At 42.0% G+C, this 19,854-nt stretch overlaps 2 protein-coding genes across 3 annotated transcripts in view; one reads left to right on the top strand and one right to left on the bottom strand.

Annotated features, from left to right (window-relative positions):
• p4ha2 (procollagen-proline, 2-oxoglutarate 4-dioxygenase (proline 4-hydroxylase), alpha polypeptide 2) overlaps positions 1-3,088 on the bottom strand; it is a 68,000-nt gene extending 64,912 nt beyond the window's left edge. The window contains exon 1 of the mRNA XM_035779679.2: positions 2,881-3,088. The gene's annotated coding sequence lies outside the window, so the exon portion shown is untranslated. The remainder of the gene's footprint in view (positions 1-2,880) is intronic.
• LOC118389816 (PDZ and LIM domain protein 4-like) overlaps positions 1-19,854 on the top strand; it is a 41,478-nt gene that overhangs the window by 1,453 nt on the left and 20,171 nt on the right. The window contains exons 1-2 of one of the 2 annotated variants that reach the window (XM_035779682.2): positions 2,237-2,518; positions 15,900-16,051. In XM_035779682.2, the coding sequence (XP_035635575.1) occupies positions 2,426-2,518; positions 15,900-16,051 (245 nt within the window). In that variant the 5' untranslated portion in view covers positions 2,237-2,425. Of the gene's footprint in view, positions 1-2,236; positions 2,519-15,899; positions 16,052-19,854 lie in introns of those variants that run through there. The other variant, XM_052529600.1, reaches the window with a different exon arrangement.

Below are 19,854 nucleotides of genomic sequence, written 5' to 3' on the forward strand. Positions count from 1 at the left end.
CGGACGCACTACCCTCTGTGATGCCTTACGGTCAGATGCCATACCAGGTGGTGATGCAACCAGTCGGGATGGTGCAGCTGTATAACATTTTGAGGATCTGGGGACCCATGCCAAATTTTTTCTGTCTCCTGGGGGGAAAGGTGTTGTTCCACTCAGCATTTTTCTAACCACATGAATTACACTTCATTTCTCTCTTTAGATAGTGGAGTTGCAGTGCCATCATTGTTTCCACTGTGTCACACTGTCTCATACTGTATGACGAGGCATCTGCAACACTGGCGACATAAATCTCTGAAACAAGCTGTGAGCCACAAATGTACTTTTTTTTGTTTTACTGAAAATGTTACCATTTGTACATCTGCAGGCCATACACAAGGCCTTAAACTGGTGGTGTTGATCAGAGACATTTCCACTGTTTTATAGGGAGAATAGGCATCAAAAACATATATTGTTTTCAAATAGAAGGGTTGATGATCAACAGTTTATCCAACACTTGCACTGACACAGATGAAGTCATTCTCCAGACACTGGCATTGTGACAGAGCTGTACAGCTCATGCTTGAAAGACAGCTGATTAACACCAGTGTCTCCTATAGGTGTACTATGGCTCCTTAGTATGTAGGGCACATAGAATATCACTGGTTTGATATGCTCTCATTGACACACACACACACACACACACACACACACACACACACACACACACACACACACACACACACACACACACACACACACTGTTGTTACTCTGACATAGGTAGGTATGTACCCCAGACTCACTCTGACTCAATAGTGTTCACCAGCATACCCTCAGACACTTCTTCAATTCCCATGTCTGTTTTGTACAGACACAGGGCTAGCCTAGCCATGCTGGAATGTCTATGAGGTCATAGACTCACAGACAGAAATCATACTCAGTGAGTCACTGTATAATTGACTGGGTAAATCAGTGAATAGACAATTAATTGACATTTCCTGTTTTTGAATGCATCCACATTGTAATGTTTTCAATCAATATCAGCTGTTGACATGATAACTTTTCAGTTGTATCTATTGTTCAGTTGCTTTCTCTGGCATAGGTTAAAGTCCTCAATGGATTTGGTCTCCATAGTCTAAGTCAGGGTTTCCCAAACTCGGTCTCCCCTCTGCACCCAGCGGGGGCCCCAGGACCGAGTTTGGGAGGCCCTGGTCTAAGTCAGGGATGGGCAACTCCAGTCCTTGGGGCCGGAGTCAGGGCCGGCTTCAGGCATAAGCCGTCGCTTAGGGCTCTCTGACGCTTTTTGTAGGACCTCAGTAGGGCTCTCAAATTTCTATTGAGAGTAAGTGCAGTAAAACACACCAGGTGCAATTTTGAAATGTCATTGTGAATCAGCAGTTTTTCTCTTGCTATGTCAGTCACTCAATTAGCTGGCAATTAGCCATGTACATTTTTAGATTGGTAGTTAGTCTAGCCAGCTATCGAAAATAGGCACGCAGGGCATGTGCCCAGGGGCCCTGACCTCCAGGCACGGTCCCCCCATTGATTTTGTTTGTCATTCTCACTCAGATATCATATTAACATGGCATAAGTCATGGAAAAATATGTAGAATTGTAGGAATTTTGCTTTAAAACTTTTTTTTGCTTTTTCTCTCTCTGCCCCATTGTAAAATGTGCAGAATTGCAGGAAATTAACTTTAAAACGTAAATGTTTTCTTCGCTGTCAAGATTGGGGCCAATAAAATGTTTTCCCTCGAGGTGGAGCGCCCTAACCAAATCTCACGTAGGGCCTCCCTGGCCAGAGGAGTCACACTTTTCCCCATCCATAGCAAACACGACTGACTAAACTAATTGCATTCTAAACTGAAGATCCTGATTAGTTGATTGTTGGGAGTAAAGTGTGTTAGTTTGAGCAAAAGTGTGACACCAAGCAGGCTCAAACTGCATTTACACAGGCAGCCAAATTCTGATGTATTTTTCTTCAGTAATTGGTCTTTTAACCAATCAGATCATACCTGTGTATATGCAGGTGTTAAAAAAAAACACTATACACATGCGCCTACTAACTGGACACTGGAACTGAACTCTAATGTCCCATCTATCCCAATCTTGTACTTTTTTCTTTAGTTAAAAAACTACTATATGTTCTTCTAATCTAGATGGTCTGTCAATCTAAACCAATAAAGAGTGGACCGTTTCCATGGAACCGCGTTTCGTTGCACCCTCCCATTCATATTAAACTCTGTGCGAGGCGGGCAGTCAGGCGGCTTCACACAACAACTCCCAATCACACGTCAGAGGCGGTTTCATTATTTAAAGTTGAATCAAGTGGAGAAGAAAGTTTTTGCGACAGAGACAGTGTTGCCTAGCAGCTCATAGGTGGTGAACCTAGTTGTTTTTCACAGTTTATCGCACAGTTCCTACGGATATAATTTTTCTAAATCAACTATGCCCCAGACCGTGACACTGAAGGGACCCTCACCTTGGGGGTTTCGACTGGTCGGTGGAAGGGATTTTAGTACTCCGTTAACTATTTCAAGGGTATGTAGCCTAAATGTGTTCCCATTCATTTATTTTAATGTCAAAATACGATTGCTGCGTTGCGTCTAATGATTTGTGTTATTTGTCACCACCCCTTATTGTGAATTGATGTTGAATTTCGACAAAGAATAATGCCAAAATTGATCCACAAATGAGGCTGACACATTTCACCGATCGACTGTCCGTCTCAATCCTTCTAAAACCACATTTTCATTTGACCATATTCACATCCAGTTGTTTACGTGATTGTGTTGTCAGCATATTCTCGGAGGCTCGCAGTCCGGCTTCCTATAGTTCCAAGTCAGACGGTGAAAACTATCCTCCCGCTCGTGCGTGGAAGTTAATTCAAGTGTGTCACTCACCTCATTGTGCAGTTGTAGGGCTGCTGTTTATTACCCCAAACACCCACACATTCTGTATCTATTAGGTGTTCACTTTCCATGTAGTATACAATTTCACTGTTAAGGTCTTCTCGCATGGTAAAGTAACCAACTGATGAATGAAGTGTAGCGTGTTACCATGCGGTCATTGTGAAATGCGACGGTTGTTGTTAATCTGCTCTGCCAACATAGAGAATGGGCGCGTTCGAGGGGATCACTTTTATTGTCATCGTGGTTCTAAGTGTTGCATTATAGTTGTGTGCGACTACGTCGACTGCACGAACTTCACAAAAATCATGTGATCAAAGGTCATGCAATTTTGATCGAGTTGCTGCAGTTGCTTCTCACCAACTGCATCATGCAGCCATCACCTGCATTATGGGGGGGGGGCGCTGTTTGTCAACCAATCATTAGGTTATTTTTGTATGACCCACGCGAACAGTGGCCAAATACATGCCGAAACGGGAACCAACTTTGTTCGAAAACTACAGGGGAAGCGATAGACTTCTCAAACCAATTAATTCTACACACGTTATGTTTCCAGTTTGAGTGTTTGATATGGGGGTATAGGAAAGTTTATTTCGACATTGATGTCAACCTGGACTCGGGAGTAGACGTAACATAGCAAATGTAAACTGGGGACAGTCCAATTATGTTTCATATTGTAATGAAACAGCAGAGAGCAGGTCTCGAACCCTCGACCTTTGAGCCCGAGGTCCGGTGCGCTATCAAATGTGCTGCAAAAGCATGCTCGTCTGGTAGTCGATTTCCGTGCTTATAAACCCAGGGTCATTACAGTATGTATTAATTATGGATATTCATCCACTACGTACGTATATGTTACAAATGATCATTTCTATTATGTTGCAAATTGAAAGAATTCCAATTTGTTGTTGCTAAAGTTATCTAGGTGGCCAATGTTCGTATTAGGGTTATCTAACATGTAAAGTAGCGAAAACGTAGTAAGTATTTGTTAAAATGCTAAAAAAGTCAGCGATTGAATCCAAACACGCAATTTTTGGGTTGCTAGACGTTTAACATTTTTGCCTTAAGTAACCTGTCTTGTCTAACCATGCCTAACATATATTAATTTGAGTGTTCCAGATATACATTTATTACGTTACGTCTGAGAGCAGGCTGGCTATGTTGATTCCATGTTGAACCCCTACAGTGTCCAACTTTCGGCTGCCACAGATACTGTTCCCCCGATTTCACTTGCATACTTTGGTCTACTGTCGGCATCGTTAGGCTTACTGCTTGAATACACCCAACGATAGAAGACTCTAAGGCCCAAAAGCTTATTTTAGCATAGGCAGTGTCCAATGACTGTATATGAATGGACAAAGCCATTGCTCATGTGACACCATTCATTCCTATGTGAAGACTATTGAGCATTGAAGCTATATGATGTGGGTTAAGAACGCATCTCATGGACCCATAAAATGCTAATTTTGAGCTACACCTGGATGTGATGTTGCAGACTAGCTCAGTGCTGCCCTCTCATTAACTCCAGTTGAAGGCCGACCGGGGTACTGCAGACTGCCATTAGCAGTTTGGGGTGGCAGGTAGCCTAGTGGTTAGAGCATTGGGCCAGTAACCGAAAGATTGCTAGATCGAATCCAAGAGTTCAGGTCATCTGACCCTGAACAAGGCAGTTAACCCACTGTTCCTAGGCTGTCATTGTAAATAATTTGTTCTTAACTGACTTGCCTAGTTAAATACCATAAATATGTAAAAAAATATATCTAAAAAAATTAGCAACTAAATTATTCTCAACTTCTGCGCCTTTTATTTTTATTTTTTATTTATACGAAGATTGACCCATTTGACCTGTTTTCTGAAAACAATGCCTGCAGTACCGTGGTTGGCCTTGAACTTCCGTGGCAGTCGTTCTCTCTTGTTGAGGACTTCAACCATTTTGATGGAATTGTTCTTACTATTATTACCATCTAGGTCATCAGGAGGGATCAGCAAATTAATTGTATTTGTGAGTAAACATTGATTAACTGCAGGTGGCAGTAAAATGCCAAGCTTAGCTTTATACCTGTTCAAACAATGCACTCCAGGTGGCAGTATGCATCCTTTTTACTTTGTTTACCAACTCCTATAAGTCGTAGTAGAAGAAAATGGACTACTTCAAAATTGAGATGGCCTCAATGATGCCGCCTGTGCGCTCTGACGCCATAATGAGACTGATACAATGACGAGGCCGCTATCATTCTGTCTGCCAAGAAGACCCAAACAAACTTGCTCCAATGTTGCCACATGATGTGGGGCAGAGTGTCAATTGGCCAACATGATATACTATTAACCAAAATGTGGGTAAAGGGTCGATTTCTAAGGTTCTGAATGAGTCAGGGGGCCAGCAGTGGATTTGGCAGTAGCCAATGGTTGGTCTCAGTCAAGGGTAAACTGTGGTGGGCTCCTGGAGTGGGCCAGGTGTTGACATTTGTTTTTCATCAGAGATTGTGGCGCTGCTGAGGGATTCCAGCTGTAAGATTCCAGACCCTTTAACTACCACTCCAACCAAGGATGTCATTTTTTGATTCATGAGAGAAGACTGACTCCAGGTCAGCTGAAGGTACCCTCTTTCATGTTCCAGGCCATTGACATAATCACTTGGCCTAGTTGTTTTTTTAAAGGCCTGAAGAGCTTTAAGTTTACAGTACCTTTACTTTGTGCAGTGTAAGGACTGATCATCTGATATCATGACTGTGGTTTTCTTTGTACAAAGACATTATTAGACTTTCTCAAATCTTCCTTAGGCCGGTGAGATCGATACCATACCCAAACTGCATTGTTGGCACTATAACAAGGCTATGATTCAAGCTTTGTCAGATTTTGGCTGATGTCACTGGTCGTGTGTCCCAAATGGTAGAAACTAGTGCACTATATGGGAAATGGGGTGCCATATGTGATGTTAATCACAGGGTAGAGTGAGATCCAATGGGGCTTAAAAGAGCATCAGACCCAGTCCATAACACCAAGTCAAAGTGTCGTATGTAGTCAACTTCAACTTTAAAAAACTCATAATGGTGGGAAAGGAATCCAGCTGGGCTTATCCAGGGCGACGGTTCTGAAGCATTATATTTTTGTTTTTTCCCTAGCACTACGCATTGGATTCACACCAACTCATCAGGCTTTGATGATTTGAATCAGGTGTGTAGTGCTATGGAAAAACATTGGCACCCCTTTGGGTCCCCAGGACCAGGCTTGAGAATCACTGAACCAGGGGGTTAGTTATATGCTACGGTAGATCTATTGTTCAATTCTGCTGATATAGTATTCCCGGCTTGCTATTAATCACATTCACTGCATTCCTGCTATACTGCACCATGAGTGTACGTACTACACCAAATGCAGTAAGGTTACAATGAGGAATCCACATGGGGACATTTGGACAACCCAACCCCCACATGGTTCAAGCTCATCGTAACCATTTAGGAAAAAGCAGAGAAGACATGCCTAACCGGCGAGATATTTCAGTGTTTTTCCATCCAAGTGCTCAGCGGCACTCTATTTTACACAGAGGGAAGATTCCCCTGCGCATATCTGAGTTCATGATCTAGAACACCTGCATTCTGAGACAGTGTAAGTTCTGGGTCCCAGTACACAGTCATGATAGCAGCAGCTGGTTTGTAGCTAAAGGTGCTAATTTTCTGAGGTTGGGGAATTGGGCCGGAGTTGATGAATGTGAAGTCCATAGGACTCGTGCATCTAAATTGCCAGCCAGTGTACCAGCCAGGCCACTGATGTAATTGCCAAAACACTTTGAAGGGATGTGTAGAAAATGGCAGTTGTGGGAGAAGACCTTGTTAAATCAATGTCAATTCAACTGGCCAGCTAATGGTGCCAATTCACAAGCAGTTTTCCTCTGAAAAAGTAGTTCACTGCTCCATGTAATGTACATTTAATACAAAAATGTGTGTTTTATTGAGGATTATTCACAAGTTTCCTTTTCTGAGAATGGATGATTCCCAGCTAATACAGCACTTTCCCTAAAGGTTATATTTGGGTTATTTTACCTAACTTCCCCACAACATTCTTGGAAACTTTTGTTCGCTAGGTAGGCTATACAGTTGTTGTGGACCTACACACTGATGCCAAGGTCAGATCCAGTTCATAAGGTCTATACATATCAAGCCTTTACAAACCATTGTCTTGTGTATTTTCTCTACTGACTGTGACTGAGGTAACTGACTTTTACTCTTTATCAGAGATGTATTGTCTCTGAGTAGATAAAGCTGGAGTCTCCTGTACTTGAATCGTAATGTCTAAGTTTTCTCTTTTCAAATGTAAGGCGAGGTTTACTTCACCGACATTTGAACTGTTTAATTTTCCTTTCCTCTGAAGTTATAAGTTATTTTAAGAGATAAGGATGTATCTACCAGGCAGTAAATCATTATTTTTCCTTCTCCTGGTTCTTCCTAAATTTGATTTATAGGCCTTTCTTGTTCATTTGCGGTTTTAAGATTGTTTTCCCTAACACCATGGTGCTTAACACATTAGCTGTGTTTGAATGCCCATACAAACATATAGTATATACTCATTAAGTATGTAGTATACAGTGTCATTTTAGTATACTGTAAACTAACAGTATACTTTCAGTTGAGTGTACTAGCTCTTTGCCTGTCTACTGGAAGTTGACTTTGTTGCTATGCAACCGCTAGCTAGCTAGTTAGCATAAGAAATGACTAGGAGTGCCAGAGTATGCTCAAATTCAGAGTGTTGTCAGATTGTCCGTTTTGTAAATTGAGCTTTTTGCTCTTGGAGCGCACTTTGGACGCTCGTGCCGAGGAGTAGGGTTGATTTTGAGCGTTCTGACCTTTTAACATCAGCCAAGCACCCAAGCGAATGTTGGTTGGCTTGCTAGCTTCTTCCAGACACAAATGAGACTACTGACCATTTTACTCACCCTAGCAGAGCTGGTTATCCAGAGCGTTAGTGACTGTGCTGCTGGCAACCATTTAATTATGCTTTTTTGCTTACGTTTACTGACACTGGCCATATTCAATGGGTGTTGCGCACTCATTATTTAATTATTCTGTGCTCTGAGAGTGCTCTGAAATCTGAGTAGATAGCTGGAGTGAATTTACAAAAGCAACCGAATGTCCATTGAGAACGCAAAACGACTTTACCATTTAGCTACGCTAAGAATGACGGGAATAATCAAGTCAATAAATGTTGGGTAGTTAAGAGGTCAACCGATTTAATCGGCATTGCCGATTACATTGCGTTCCACGAGGAAACTGCGTGGCAAGCTGACCACCTGTTATGAGAGTGCAGCAAGGAGCCAATGTAAGTTGCTAGCTAGCATTAAACTTATCTTATAAAAAAACAATCAATCTTCACATAATTTTTAGTTTTATTTGACCTTTATTTTATTAGGCAAGTCAGTTTAAGAACAAATTTTTATTTTCAATGACGGCCTAGGAACAGTGGGTTAACTGCCAGAACGACAGATTTGTACCTTGTCAGCTCGGGGGTTTGAACTTGCAACCTTTCGGCTACTAGTCCAACGCTCTAACCACTAGGCTACCCTGCCGCCCCTAATCACTAGTTAACTACACATAGTTCATGATATTAGTAGGTTAACTAGCTTGTCCTGCGCTGCATATAATCAATGCGGTGCCTGTTGATTTGTCATCGAATCACAGCCTAATTCGCCAAATGGGTAATGATTTAACGGCGCATTGGCGAAAAAAGCACAATCGTTGCACGAAAGTACCTAACCATAGGCAAAATGTTTTTCTTAAAATCAATAGCTCGTGCTACTAGGTGACCTAAACTGGGACATGCTTAACACCCCGGCCATCCTACAAACTAAGCTTGATGCCCTCAATCGCACACAAATTATCAATGAACCTACCAGGTACAACTCCAAATCAGTAAACACGGGCACCCTCATAGATGTCGTCCTAACTAATTCGCCCTCCAAATACTCCTCTGCTGTTTTCAATCAAGATCTCAGCGATCACTGCCTCATTGCCTGCATCCGTAATGGGTCTGCGACCAAACGACCACCCCTCATCACTGTCAAACGCTACCTGAAACACTTCTGCGAGCAGGCCTTTCTAATCGACCTGGCCGGGGTATCCTGGAATGACATTGACCCATCCCATCAGTAGATGATGCCTGGCTATTCTTTAGAAGTACCTTCCTCACCATCTTAAATAAGCATGACCCTCTCAAAAAAGGTAGAACTAGGAATAGATATAGTCCTTGGTTCACTCCAGACCTGTCGGCCCTTGACCAGCACAAAAACATCCTGTGGCGTTCTGCATTAGCATCGAATAGGCCCCGTGATATGCAACTTTTCAGGGAAGTTAGGAACAAATATACACAGGCAGTTCGAAAAGCTAAGACAAGCTTTTTCAAATAGAAATTTGCATCCTGAAGTACGAACAAAAAAAAGTTCTGGGACACGTCCATGGAGAATTAGGGCACCTCCTCCCAGCTGCCCACTGCTCTGAGGCTAGGAAACATTGTCACCACTGATAAATCCACTATAATTAAGAATTTCAATAAGCATTTCTCTACGGCTGGCCATGCTTTCCACATGGCTACCCCTACCCCGGTCAACTGCCCGGCACCCTCCACAGGAACCCGCCAAAGCCCCCACCATTTCTCCTTCACCCAAATCCAGATAGCCGATATTCTGAAAGAGCTGCAAAATCTGGACCCCTACAAATCAACCTGGCTAGACAATCTGGACCCTCTCTTTCTAACATTATCTGCCGAAATTGTTGCAACCCCTATTACTAGCCTGTTCAACCTCTTTCGTATCGTCTGAGATTCCCAAAGATTGGGAATCTCTTCAAAGGGGGTGACACACCCAAACTGCTACAGACTTATATCTATCCTACCCTGTCTTTCTAAGGTCTTCGAAAGCCAAGTTAACAGATTACTGACCATTTCGAATCCCACCATACCTTCCCCGCTATGCAATCTGGTTTCAGAGCGGGTCATGGGTGCACCTCAGCTACGCTCAAGGTTCTAAACGACATCATAACCGCCATCGATAAGAGACATTACTGTGCAGCCGTATTCATCGACCTGGCCAAGGCTTTTGACTCTGTCAATCACAACATTCTTATTGGCAGACTCGACAGCCTTGGTTTCTCAAATGATTGCCTCGCCTGGTTTACCAACTACTTCTCTGATAGATTTCAGAGCCTGTTGTCTGGACCTCTGACAGTCTCTATGGGTGTGCCACAGGGTTCAATTCTCGGGCCGACTCTCTTTTCTGTATACATCAATGATGTTGCTCTTGCTGCTGGTGATTCTCTGATCCACCTCTACGCAGACGACACCATTCTGTATACTTCTGGCCCCTCCTTGGACACTGTTAACTAACCTCCAGACGAGCTTCAATGCCATAACTCTCCTTCCGTGGCCTCCAATTGCTCTTAATGAAAGTTTGAGTTTTATCAAAAACTATAGGTGGCGCTCTGAAATTCCGCTGAGTGATGTTTCTGCATGGGAACTGTATTCTGCGTCATCCTTAAGAAGTTAAACGCAAGTGAAACTAAATGCATGCTTTTCAATCGATCGCTGCCCGCACCTGCTCGCCCGTCCAGCATCACTACTCTGGACGGCTCTGACTTAGAATACGTGGACAACTACAAATACCTGGGTGTCTGGCTAGACTGTAAACTCTCCTTCCAGACTCACATTAAGCATCTCCAATCCAAAATTAAATCTTGAATTGGCTTCCTATATAACAAAGCATCCTTCACTCATACTGCCAAACATACTCTCGTAAAACTGACCATCCTACCGATCCTCGACTTCGGTGATGTCATCTATAAATTAGCCTCCAACACTCTACTCAACAAACTGGATGCAGTCTATCACAGTGCCATCCGTTTTGTCACAAAAGCCCCATACACTACCCACCATTGCGGCCTGTACGCTCTCGTTGGTTGGCCCTCGCTTCATACTCGTCGCCAAACCCACTGGCTGCAGGTTATCTACAAGTCTCTGCTAGGTAAAGCCCCGCCTTATCTCAGCTCACTGGTCACCATAGCAGCACCCACTTGTAGCACGCGTTCCAGCAGGTATATCTCACTGGTCACCCCCAAAGCCAATTCCTCCTTTGGTCGTCTTTCCTTCCAGTTCTCTGCTGCCCATGACTGGAACGAATTGCAAATATATCTGAAGCTGGATACTCACATCTCCCTCACTAGCTTTAAGCACCAGCTGTCAGAGCAGTTTACAGATCACTGCACCTGTACTTAGCCTATCTGTAAACAGCCCATCTATCTACCTACCTCATCCCCATACTAGTATCTATTTATTTATTTTGCTCCTTTGCACCCCAGTATCTCTACCTGCACATTCATCTTCTGCCAATCTACCATTCCAGTGTTTAATTGCTATATTGTAATTACTTCGCCACCATGGCCTATTTATTTCCTTAACTTACCTCATTTGCACTCACTGTATATAGACTTTTTTGTTTTCTTTTGTTTTACTGTATTATTGACTGTATGTTTTGTTTATTCCATGTGTAACTCTGTGTTGTTGTATGTGTCGAATTGCTACGCTTTATCTTGGCCAGGTCGCAGTTGTAAATGAGAACTTGTTCTCAACTAGGCTACCTGGTTAAATAAAGGTGAAATAAAAAATAAAATAAAAATACACAAGTGTATATTTAAAAAAAAACTGCATATTTCGTTAAAAGAAATGCATGTTAGCAGGCAATATTAACTAGGGAAATTGTCAGTTATCTTGCGTTTTATTGCACGCAGTCAGGGTATATGCAACGGTTTGGCCCGCCTGGCTCGTTGCGAACTAATTTGCCAGAATTGTACATTGAAGGTTGTGCAATGTAACAGCAATATTTAGACTTAAGACTGCCACCCGTTTGATAAAATATGGAACAGTTCTGTATTTCACTGAAAGAATAAAAGTTTTGTTTTCAAAACGATAGTTTCCATATTTGACCATATTAATGACATGGCTTGTAATTTCTGTGTTTATTGTATTATAATTAAGTCTAAGAATTGTTAGAGCAGTCTGAGTGGTGGTAGGCAGCAGGCTCGCAAGCATTCATTCAAACTTTACTGTGTTTGCCAGCAGCTCTTAGCTATGCTTGATCACAGCGCTGTTTATGACTTCTCGCCTATCAACTCATGAGATTAGGCTGGCAATACTAAAGTGCCTATTAGAACATCCAATAGTCAAAGGTATATGAAATGCAAATGGTATAGAGGGAAATGGTCGACACGTCATAAATCCTATAACTGCAACCTAATATTTCTTTACTGGGAATATTGAAGAACTGGGAATATTGGAGCACCAGCTTTCATATGTTCTGAGCAAGGAACTTAAACGTTAGCTTTTTTACATGGTGCACTTTTACTTTCTTCTCCAACTTTTTTTTTGCATTATTAAACCAAATTGAGCATGTTTCATTAAAATCTTTTATATTAAGTTAAAATAAGTTCGTTGTTCATTCAGTATTGTTGTAATTATTTCAAATATCGGCCAATTTAATCTATCAGCTTTTTTTGGTCCTCCAATCTGTATCGGCGTTGAAAAATCATAATCGGTCGACCTCTAGTAGTTAGCCTATAGTTAATATACTTGCATGTTTTTTTGTATAAGTAACGTTAGGCAACTAATGTTAGGTAGCTAGCGACAAACATACCGGTACATACTGCTGTAATGATATGCAGTTCGTAAGGACATCATAGCTAAGAAATTGTCAGCCAACATAACTTGCAAGGTAACTTATTTGAGAAGTCATTACTTTATTACATTGCTCAACATTTTCTTAACATTTGTCATAATTAAAGCAATGAATTTGTATCTGCTCTCATTGTACTTCAGCTGCATATTTTCTGCCATTTTCTTCAAATCTGAAAACAATGTAAAGCAACGCCTATTTCCTAAAGAATTGCCTTATGGGCCGCCCTAAAGTACGTAAATGGTGTCCTCTGTGTGTATACTTCATATTTTGGCGAATTTAGTACGCCATCCGGAAATTTGACATACTAACTATATGCATACTATGACCAATAAGTGTACTATATACTCAATTCACGTCACAAATAGTATGGTTATTATGAGTATTCCAACCCCGCTATTGTCTCTGTGCTCCTAAGCATCCTGTCTCTGTGCTGCATACCTAAGAGCCATGTGGCTTACAGCCAAATTAGATTTACTTACTTTTTGTCTGCCAATATTTTCCTGCAGCCATTTCCAGCACTTGAGGCATTCAACATGGTTTCAATTACCGTCATACAAATGACAAATTCATTTATACAATTCTAGCACATACTCAGTAAAGAGTCACAAATAAAATAATGGATATTGGTCAGTGGACTGCACTGCAAGGAGTGGACTCATTTGTAATGAACAGACATTTAGCTACACCGATTGTAATCAGAGCGTTACTCAACGACTGACGCCATGGTCATGTACGCTGCATAGTAAGTGACGACATCCCCCCTTGGCGGTATTGAAGTTCAGGAGCTCTCTCCCTGGCTTTGCCATCTCATTAGAGAGCCAATGTATTTACTCATAAGCTGTTCCATTGTTTATGGCATTGGCTCGTTTCAACTCCTTTGTAAGAGTACGACAATCAAACGGCATTGGGAATAATGTAAGTAGCAAGTAATGCTTTTTCCGTAAGCGTCTCCATCAACAAGCAATCAGTTGTTTGTCTGGTTGCCAACATCATTCCTGTGTTTCACCAAGTGAGCCTTTCTGTTACCTTGCCTAGTTGTCAGTCAGGCCCACAGGGCAAAACTGTTCAGATGAATACTGCTGTACTGTGGCACACAATGATGACACTAAACAATACTTTGACCCTGCCTTATTTCACACCTCACCAAGCACTGTTGATCCTGCTGTTTCCAAGCAAACACTTACTGTACGTTGGGGGACGAGCTCAGTCTTTGGCAGGCCCCATGGCCTTTGTGACATTAAAAGGTAATATGATAACTGTTATCTGACTGAATGTGTTACTGATTAACTGTCTCATTGTGTGAAGGGACCACATTCTAGAGTGACTCAATGTTTTTAGATTGCTCAAGGAATGCACTGAATATACATGCAATCGATTTTCATAAAATATGCCTAAGAAGGCATCTGGAGTCTGAACCTTTCACCAAACACCCTCCATACATTTAAACAGGGACTACTGGTTTTACTAATAGCGTCTGTATAGTGTGTATCGTTGGGAGTTTGTGTAAATGCATCAGAGCGTGTGTTGTGGATAATTAAAGGCCTGTTGTGGAGGCTTGGTGTGAGCGCATGAGTGAGTCTCCTATGGATGGCCATTCATGCCCTGACCCTGGTTTTTGTCCCTCTACAATAACAACACAACCTCCTGCACCGTGACACAGCCACATCATTCACAATACACCTCTGTTTTCTCAGGCGCAGTCAGACCCCATGGCAGTGACCCTTAAGTTTACCGGAACTGGGACTGCCTGTGACCGAGAGGGGAGTCAGAGGCTGTAAATTAGGCATTCCACACTGAAACTCTTGTCTCGGGTATTAGTTTTTCATGGGCCATGAATTTATATGCTTTTCCTCTCAAAGCACTGCTCAGTGTGCTGGCCTGCTCTCCTGCTGTGGAATCACTTTTTCTCCATAGATATTGTGAAGTGCTATAGATCAGGGTTTCCCAAGAACATTAACATTGTTCTTAGACTATTAAACTGCCGGCTGCCATTTTATTTATAATGGGCTGTGTCATAATATTATTTTAACACAATTGTGTTCCAACCATTGGTCCCAATGATAATCTATCCTATTGTAACTTGCAGACAGCATTCAGAGTAATATGCCATATTGAGATCAAGTTGCGATTGCTCTTTTATGAAGTGAGAGCTGTGCAAGCACATAAAGAAATTGATTACAGAATAGTGACACGTCTGACATTTAACAAACATCTTCACTGTGCTTGAAGTATGGATTGGATTGGTTAGGGTTCGGTCCAACAAAGTTCATGTCACAGGAGGTAAAACACTCATCCATGTGTCATAGAGAAAGGGTATTGATTGCCACCCCGCTTGTATACTGAGTATATCATGTACAATTGTAATTGAAAATGATTTTATTTGTGGTGTGGTTTTCATATCAGCCCTTTTGTTCTTCCAACCTCACCTACACACTGTTTTTCATCTGTACGGTTTTCTTTCACTACTTTTCTTTTTGTGCAAACAAACTGCACCCTCCTATGGCTGGTGTAGTTATATGGGGGGATGGACTGTTGTGATGCTTGGTTTCATTTGACCTCTGTCTGCCGAATAGAGATGTCCGGTAATGGAGGCATGGAAAAAGATGGGCGATGGAGGGGGGTAATTATGTAAACAAGTGTCTGAAGGGGAAATGTACTCGGAGGAAGGAGGTAAAACCTCCTTCTCCCTCTGGGGTCCAGACAAATGTCCACAGGAGCGTAATATATCTTGAGTGAGGACCATAGAGAGGAACCTGCACTGTATTTCAGTGTTAGACAGGTCTCGTTAGAGGGCCGTTGTTCAAATGGACAGCACTCATTGGCTGGGTGCGTCTTTAAAATAAACTATTCCCTATATAGTGCCCCACTTTTGACCAGAGCCTTATGAGTCCTAGTAGTACATCATACAGGGATTTGGGTGGACTACTGTTGACATCCTGTAGATTTGGGTGATATGATTTTATTTTATTTAGGTAGTGAGGCACATTGTCTTCCACTGTTGAATTTCATTGTTTTAGAACCTGCTGGTCATATAATAATGGTGGCTATCATCGCCTTGACACTCATTTCACAATTTGACAACAAGTTGATTCCAGAGTTCAAACTACCAAGCCTTAACAATAACGCCGCCTGCTCATTTTGCTGTGTCACTCACAGCAACTTGCGTTTAGGATATGTAAACCTATAGTCCTAGGGTAGGTAGCATTACAACCTGACTGTCAGACTGTCAGTATTATTGCATTTTGGCTGGGTGTGGCACTTCCACCCTAATACACAAAATAATATATCTTTGTTTGGTGGTTAGGTAACACCGGACAGTAAGGCAGCACAGGGGGACCTGTGTCCTGGGGACACCATCCTGGCCATCAATGGCGACAGCACAGAGACCATGACCCACATGGAGGCCCAGAACAGGATCAAGGCCTGCATGGGGGAGCTCACACTGGCCGTCAGCAGGTAAGTCTATATGGTACTGTTTGAGTCCCACATGGCACCCTACCACCTACATAGCTCTGGTCAAAATATAGGGGATAGGGTGCTATTTGGGGGCGCACCCTTTAGACGCTATACTGACCTCCAAAATGATTGTCTCCTAAAGTTGTTTTTGGAGAGGAAACCAGCCAGCATTGACAAGAGGTCTGATTGGAATGAATGACACAATGCATTAGCTTGAATTGTCCCACGCAGCCATGTACTGTTCTTTTCAGTCACAAGGAAGCCAGTCAGTGATCAATTCTCTACCCTCACAGAGCACTCTTGCATCACATTCATTAGGCATACACATTGTGGCACAGCATGGCCTCTGAAATGACAGTTGGATTGATGTTTGTTCAGCCCATGATGGGTAAAACGCCTCTTTCCACTGCTTACACCAATGCATCATTCTTAGTTCAGCAACATTTGCGACAAGTTATTTGGTGTTGGGGAGAACAGGAGCTACATGTTGTAATGCAATATAGTTCTCTAATTCTCTAATCCAAAGAGAATGGTCAGGATAAACAGCCATTTGGAACAGAGAACTCAGAAATGGGGACAAAGCAGTGGAATATTTATTTTTTACTTTTTCCAGTTTCCCAATGGAGGGTTTGACATTCCCAGATGAGAAGAGTAGCTGGCTACTGCAGTTTGGGATAACAACAGATCCAGGTTGAACATGTCCTGAGTAGTAAAGTGAAGAGTAGGCACAGAATTGTAATACACTTCAGCCTGGACAGACTTTGCACATGCAATGGAAATGGAAAGGAGAATCAGCCTAAATTCCACATCCATGGGTAACCTGATCCATCAGATGAGCAGGAGTCATGGAGTTGTTTGAGCTCAATGTTTTATCCTGTCAGAAGAAACTTTCCACTTTCCGTTTGTGTGTATCTAGAATGTGCTTTCCCCCGAAACGCTCGGCCTCTGAGAAACAGTCTATTTGTCAGACAGACAGAAACCTTGACCTGGTTATGAAGTCATACCCAAAGTGCTATATCCACATAGGAGTTGTAAATTTATTTAAGGATACTCAAGGTTGAGTTCAGTGCGATCTCGAGTGTGAACTGAATGGCCCATTGCTGTAGAAAGACACAAGGTGAGCTTTCCTATGTCGAGTTCGCATAAATGTACTTTAATGCTTTTAAATGAATCTTGGCTCTGACATATTTCATCAAAAGCAATATCAATCAAAAATATTATCTTTATTTTGTTAGCCTCTACTCCATCAAATGCATGCTCTTTTCAATCAGTCAGGAGCATGAGCAAATGATTAGGGAAACCATAACTGGAGGTTAGAGATGAAATGCCATCCAACCTCTCCTGCAGAACCAAATAAGTGAATGCTGTTTCACATTCATCCATCTTTTCTATTCTCCACGACTTAATGAGAACATCCAGAAGGCACGTCACATGACGGTATGGAGAACACAGCAGCACGACGCCCAGTATCTACTGGCATGTGACCTTTTTCACTATACCATTGAGTAATTTCTGTTGGCCTGAGCTGCTGACTCTGGATGATGTGTTGCACCGATACCTATGCACCCTTTTCTCCAGCCCCAGCTGAAATGAGCTGCTAGCATTCAGTGCTAGGTATGGAGCTGGTGGAATGGGGAGGCGGGGAAAATCCACGTGGGTATAAGAATGTTACTTTACAGGGCAGATTTGTGCTGTGTGTATGACTGGAAATTCAATTACATTGACTGCATGTATAGTGTAGTTTAGCATTGGATTTCTCTCTTAAACACAGAGGATATAGGGCACTTCAAGTCCCTCACTTTATGTAATGTGTGTTACATATTTGACCTGCATTTGAAACCTCAGAAGGTACATTCCTTTCACACTTACAGTAAGCACAAGGGAGGGGAGATTTTGGAGGGCTTAATATGGATAATGCCAACTTTATTGATTTCTTGACAACAGGAATGTTGTGTTGCATGTCAAAATCAAAAGTATTTGTCATATGCGCTGACTACAACCGCTGTTGACTTTACCGTGAAATGCTTTTTACTGTATTGGCCCTTTCCCAACAATGCAGAGTTAAAAAGTAAGAATGTTGATAAATAAAAAGGAAATATTATCATTGTAAAATAGCAACAATGACACTATATACAAGGAGTACTGGTACTGAGTTAATGTGCAGGGGTACGAGGTAGTTGAGGTAATATGTACAATGCCTGAAATTATTTATACTGCTTATTCTGTACAGGCTTCCTTTTCACTCTGTCAATTAGGTTAGTATTGTGGAGTAACTACAATGTTGAGCCATCTCCAGTTATCTCACAGCCATTAAACCTGAACTGTTCTCAGTCACCATTGGCCTCATTGTGAAATCCCTGAGTGGTTTCCTTCCACTCTGGCAACTGAGTTAGGAAGGGTGCCTGTATCTTTGTAGTGACTGGATGTATTTATACACACTCAAGTGTTATTAATAAGTTCACCATGCTCAAAGGGATATTCAATGTCTGTCATTTCTTTTACCCATCTACCAGTAAGTGCCCTTTGGGAGGCATTGGGGAACACTCCCTAGTCTTTGAAATGCACTATTACACTGTGGTACCTTTACAATTATCTGTATGTGTGGGGTACAGAGATGAGGTAGTAATTCAAATAATTTAAAATACTATTTCTGCACAGTCCATGTAACTTAGGACTTAAACATATTTTTACTGCTGAACTTATTTATGCTTGCCATAACGAAGGGGTTGAATACTTATTGACTCCAGACATTTCAGCTTTTAATTAGTAAAAATATAGAAAAACACAATTCCACTTTGACATTGTGTGTGTACTTTTTGAAAGCACTACATGTAGGTAGGGGTAAACGTGACTAGGCAATCAAGATGGACAATGAACAGAGTAGCAGCAGCGTATGTGACGATTGCTTGTGTGGTTATAGTCCAGTGAGTGTGCATAGTCAGTAAAACAATACAAATAAAGGGCTCAATGCAAATAATTTGGGTAGCCATTTGATTCATTGTTTAGCAGTCTTATCGCTTGGGGGTGGAAGTTAAACAGCCTTTTTGGTCCCATACTTGGGGCTCTGGTACTGCTTGCCATGTGGTAGCAGAGAGAGCATCTATGACTTGGGTTATGTTTCCTGGGGAGACAGAAGTGTTGAACTTGTAGATGTATTTTTGTTTGGAATGACCAGAAGAGGCGGAGGACAAGTTGACCCAGAAAATAATATTTTTGAGAACAACAGACCAAGCCCTCATTAAAAGACTCTGCTATAAAGGACTCACTGTGAGGCTGGAGAGGCCTGTAATTTTCTGGTGCTGCCGTTGGATAAATATATCAGCATAAATCTCTGCTTGTGAACCAAAATGACATTGGTTGCAGTGAAGCTTGAAGCATTTAAGTACAAGAAAGTCTAAGTTATACCTCTGAATTCATTTATTTCATGACAATTTTTTTTCATAACCTGTTTTTAAAGAGCCTTCATAGAAGAAGCCCTTAGTAGCTAACCAGAGAGCCTCATGAAAGCAAGTCAAAGAAATCTATGCAGTTCATAACTGGGCTTGGAAGAGCAGCTGTTTTTGGAAAAGACATTTGTCACACAGCAGGTGGAAGGAAAGAGAAAGGTGGAGGAAGACACGCCAGGGCCCGGTTTCCCAACAGCAACTGAAGGCTGAGTTCATTGTTGGGACCTTCATAGGCGCATCGTTAAATCTCTGCGCTGTTTCCAAAACCACCGTTAACGTTTCAATTGAACACGCTCGTAATGGAACACCTGCCTCACCACTCGCAGGAGAGGATTTGTTGTATAGTTTTTTTTTTTG

The sequence above is a fragment of the Oncorhynchus keta genome, chromosome 11, assembly GCF_023373465.1.
Source record: "Oncorhynchus keta strain PuntledgeMale-10-30-2019 chromosome 11, Oket_V2, whole genome shotgun sequence".
NCBI lineage: Eukaryota > Metazoa > Chordata > Actinopteri > Salmoniformes > Salmonidae > Oncorhynchus > Oncorhynchus keta.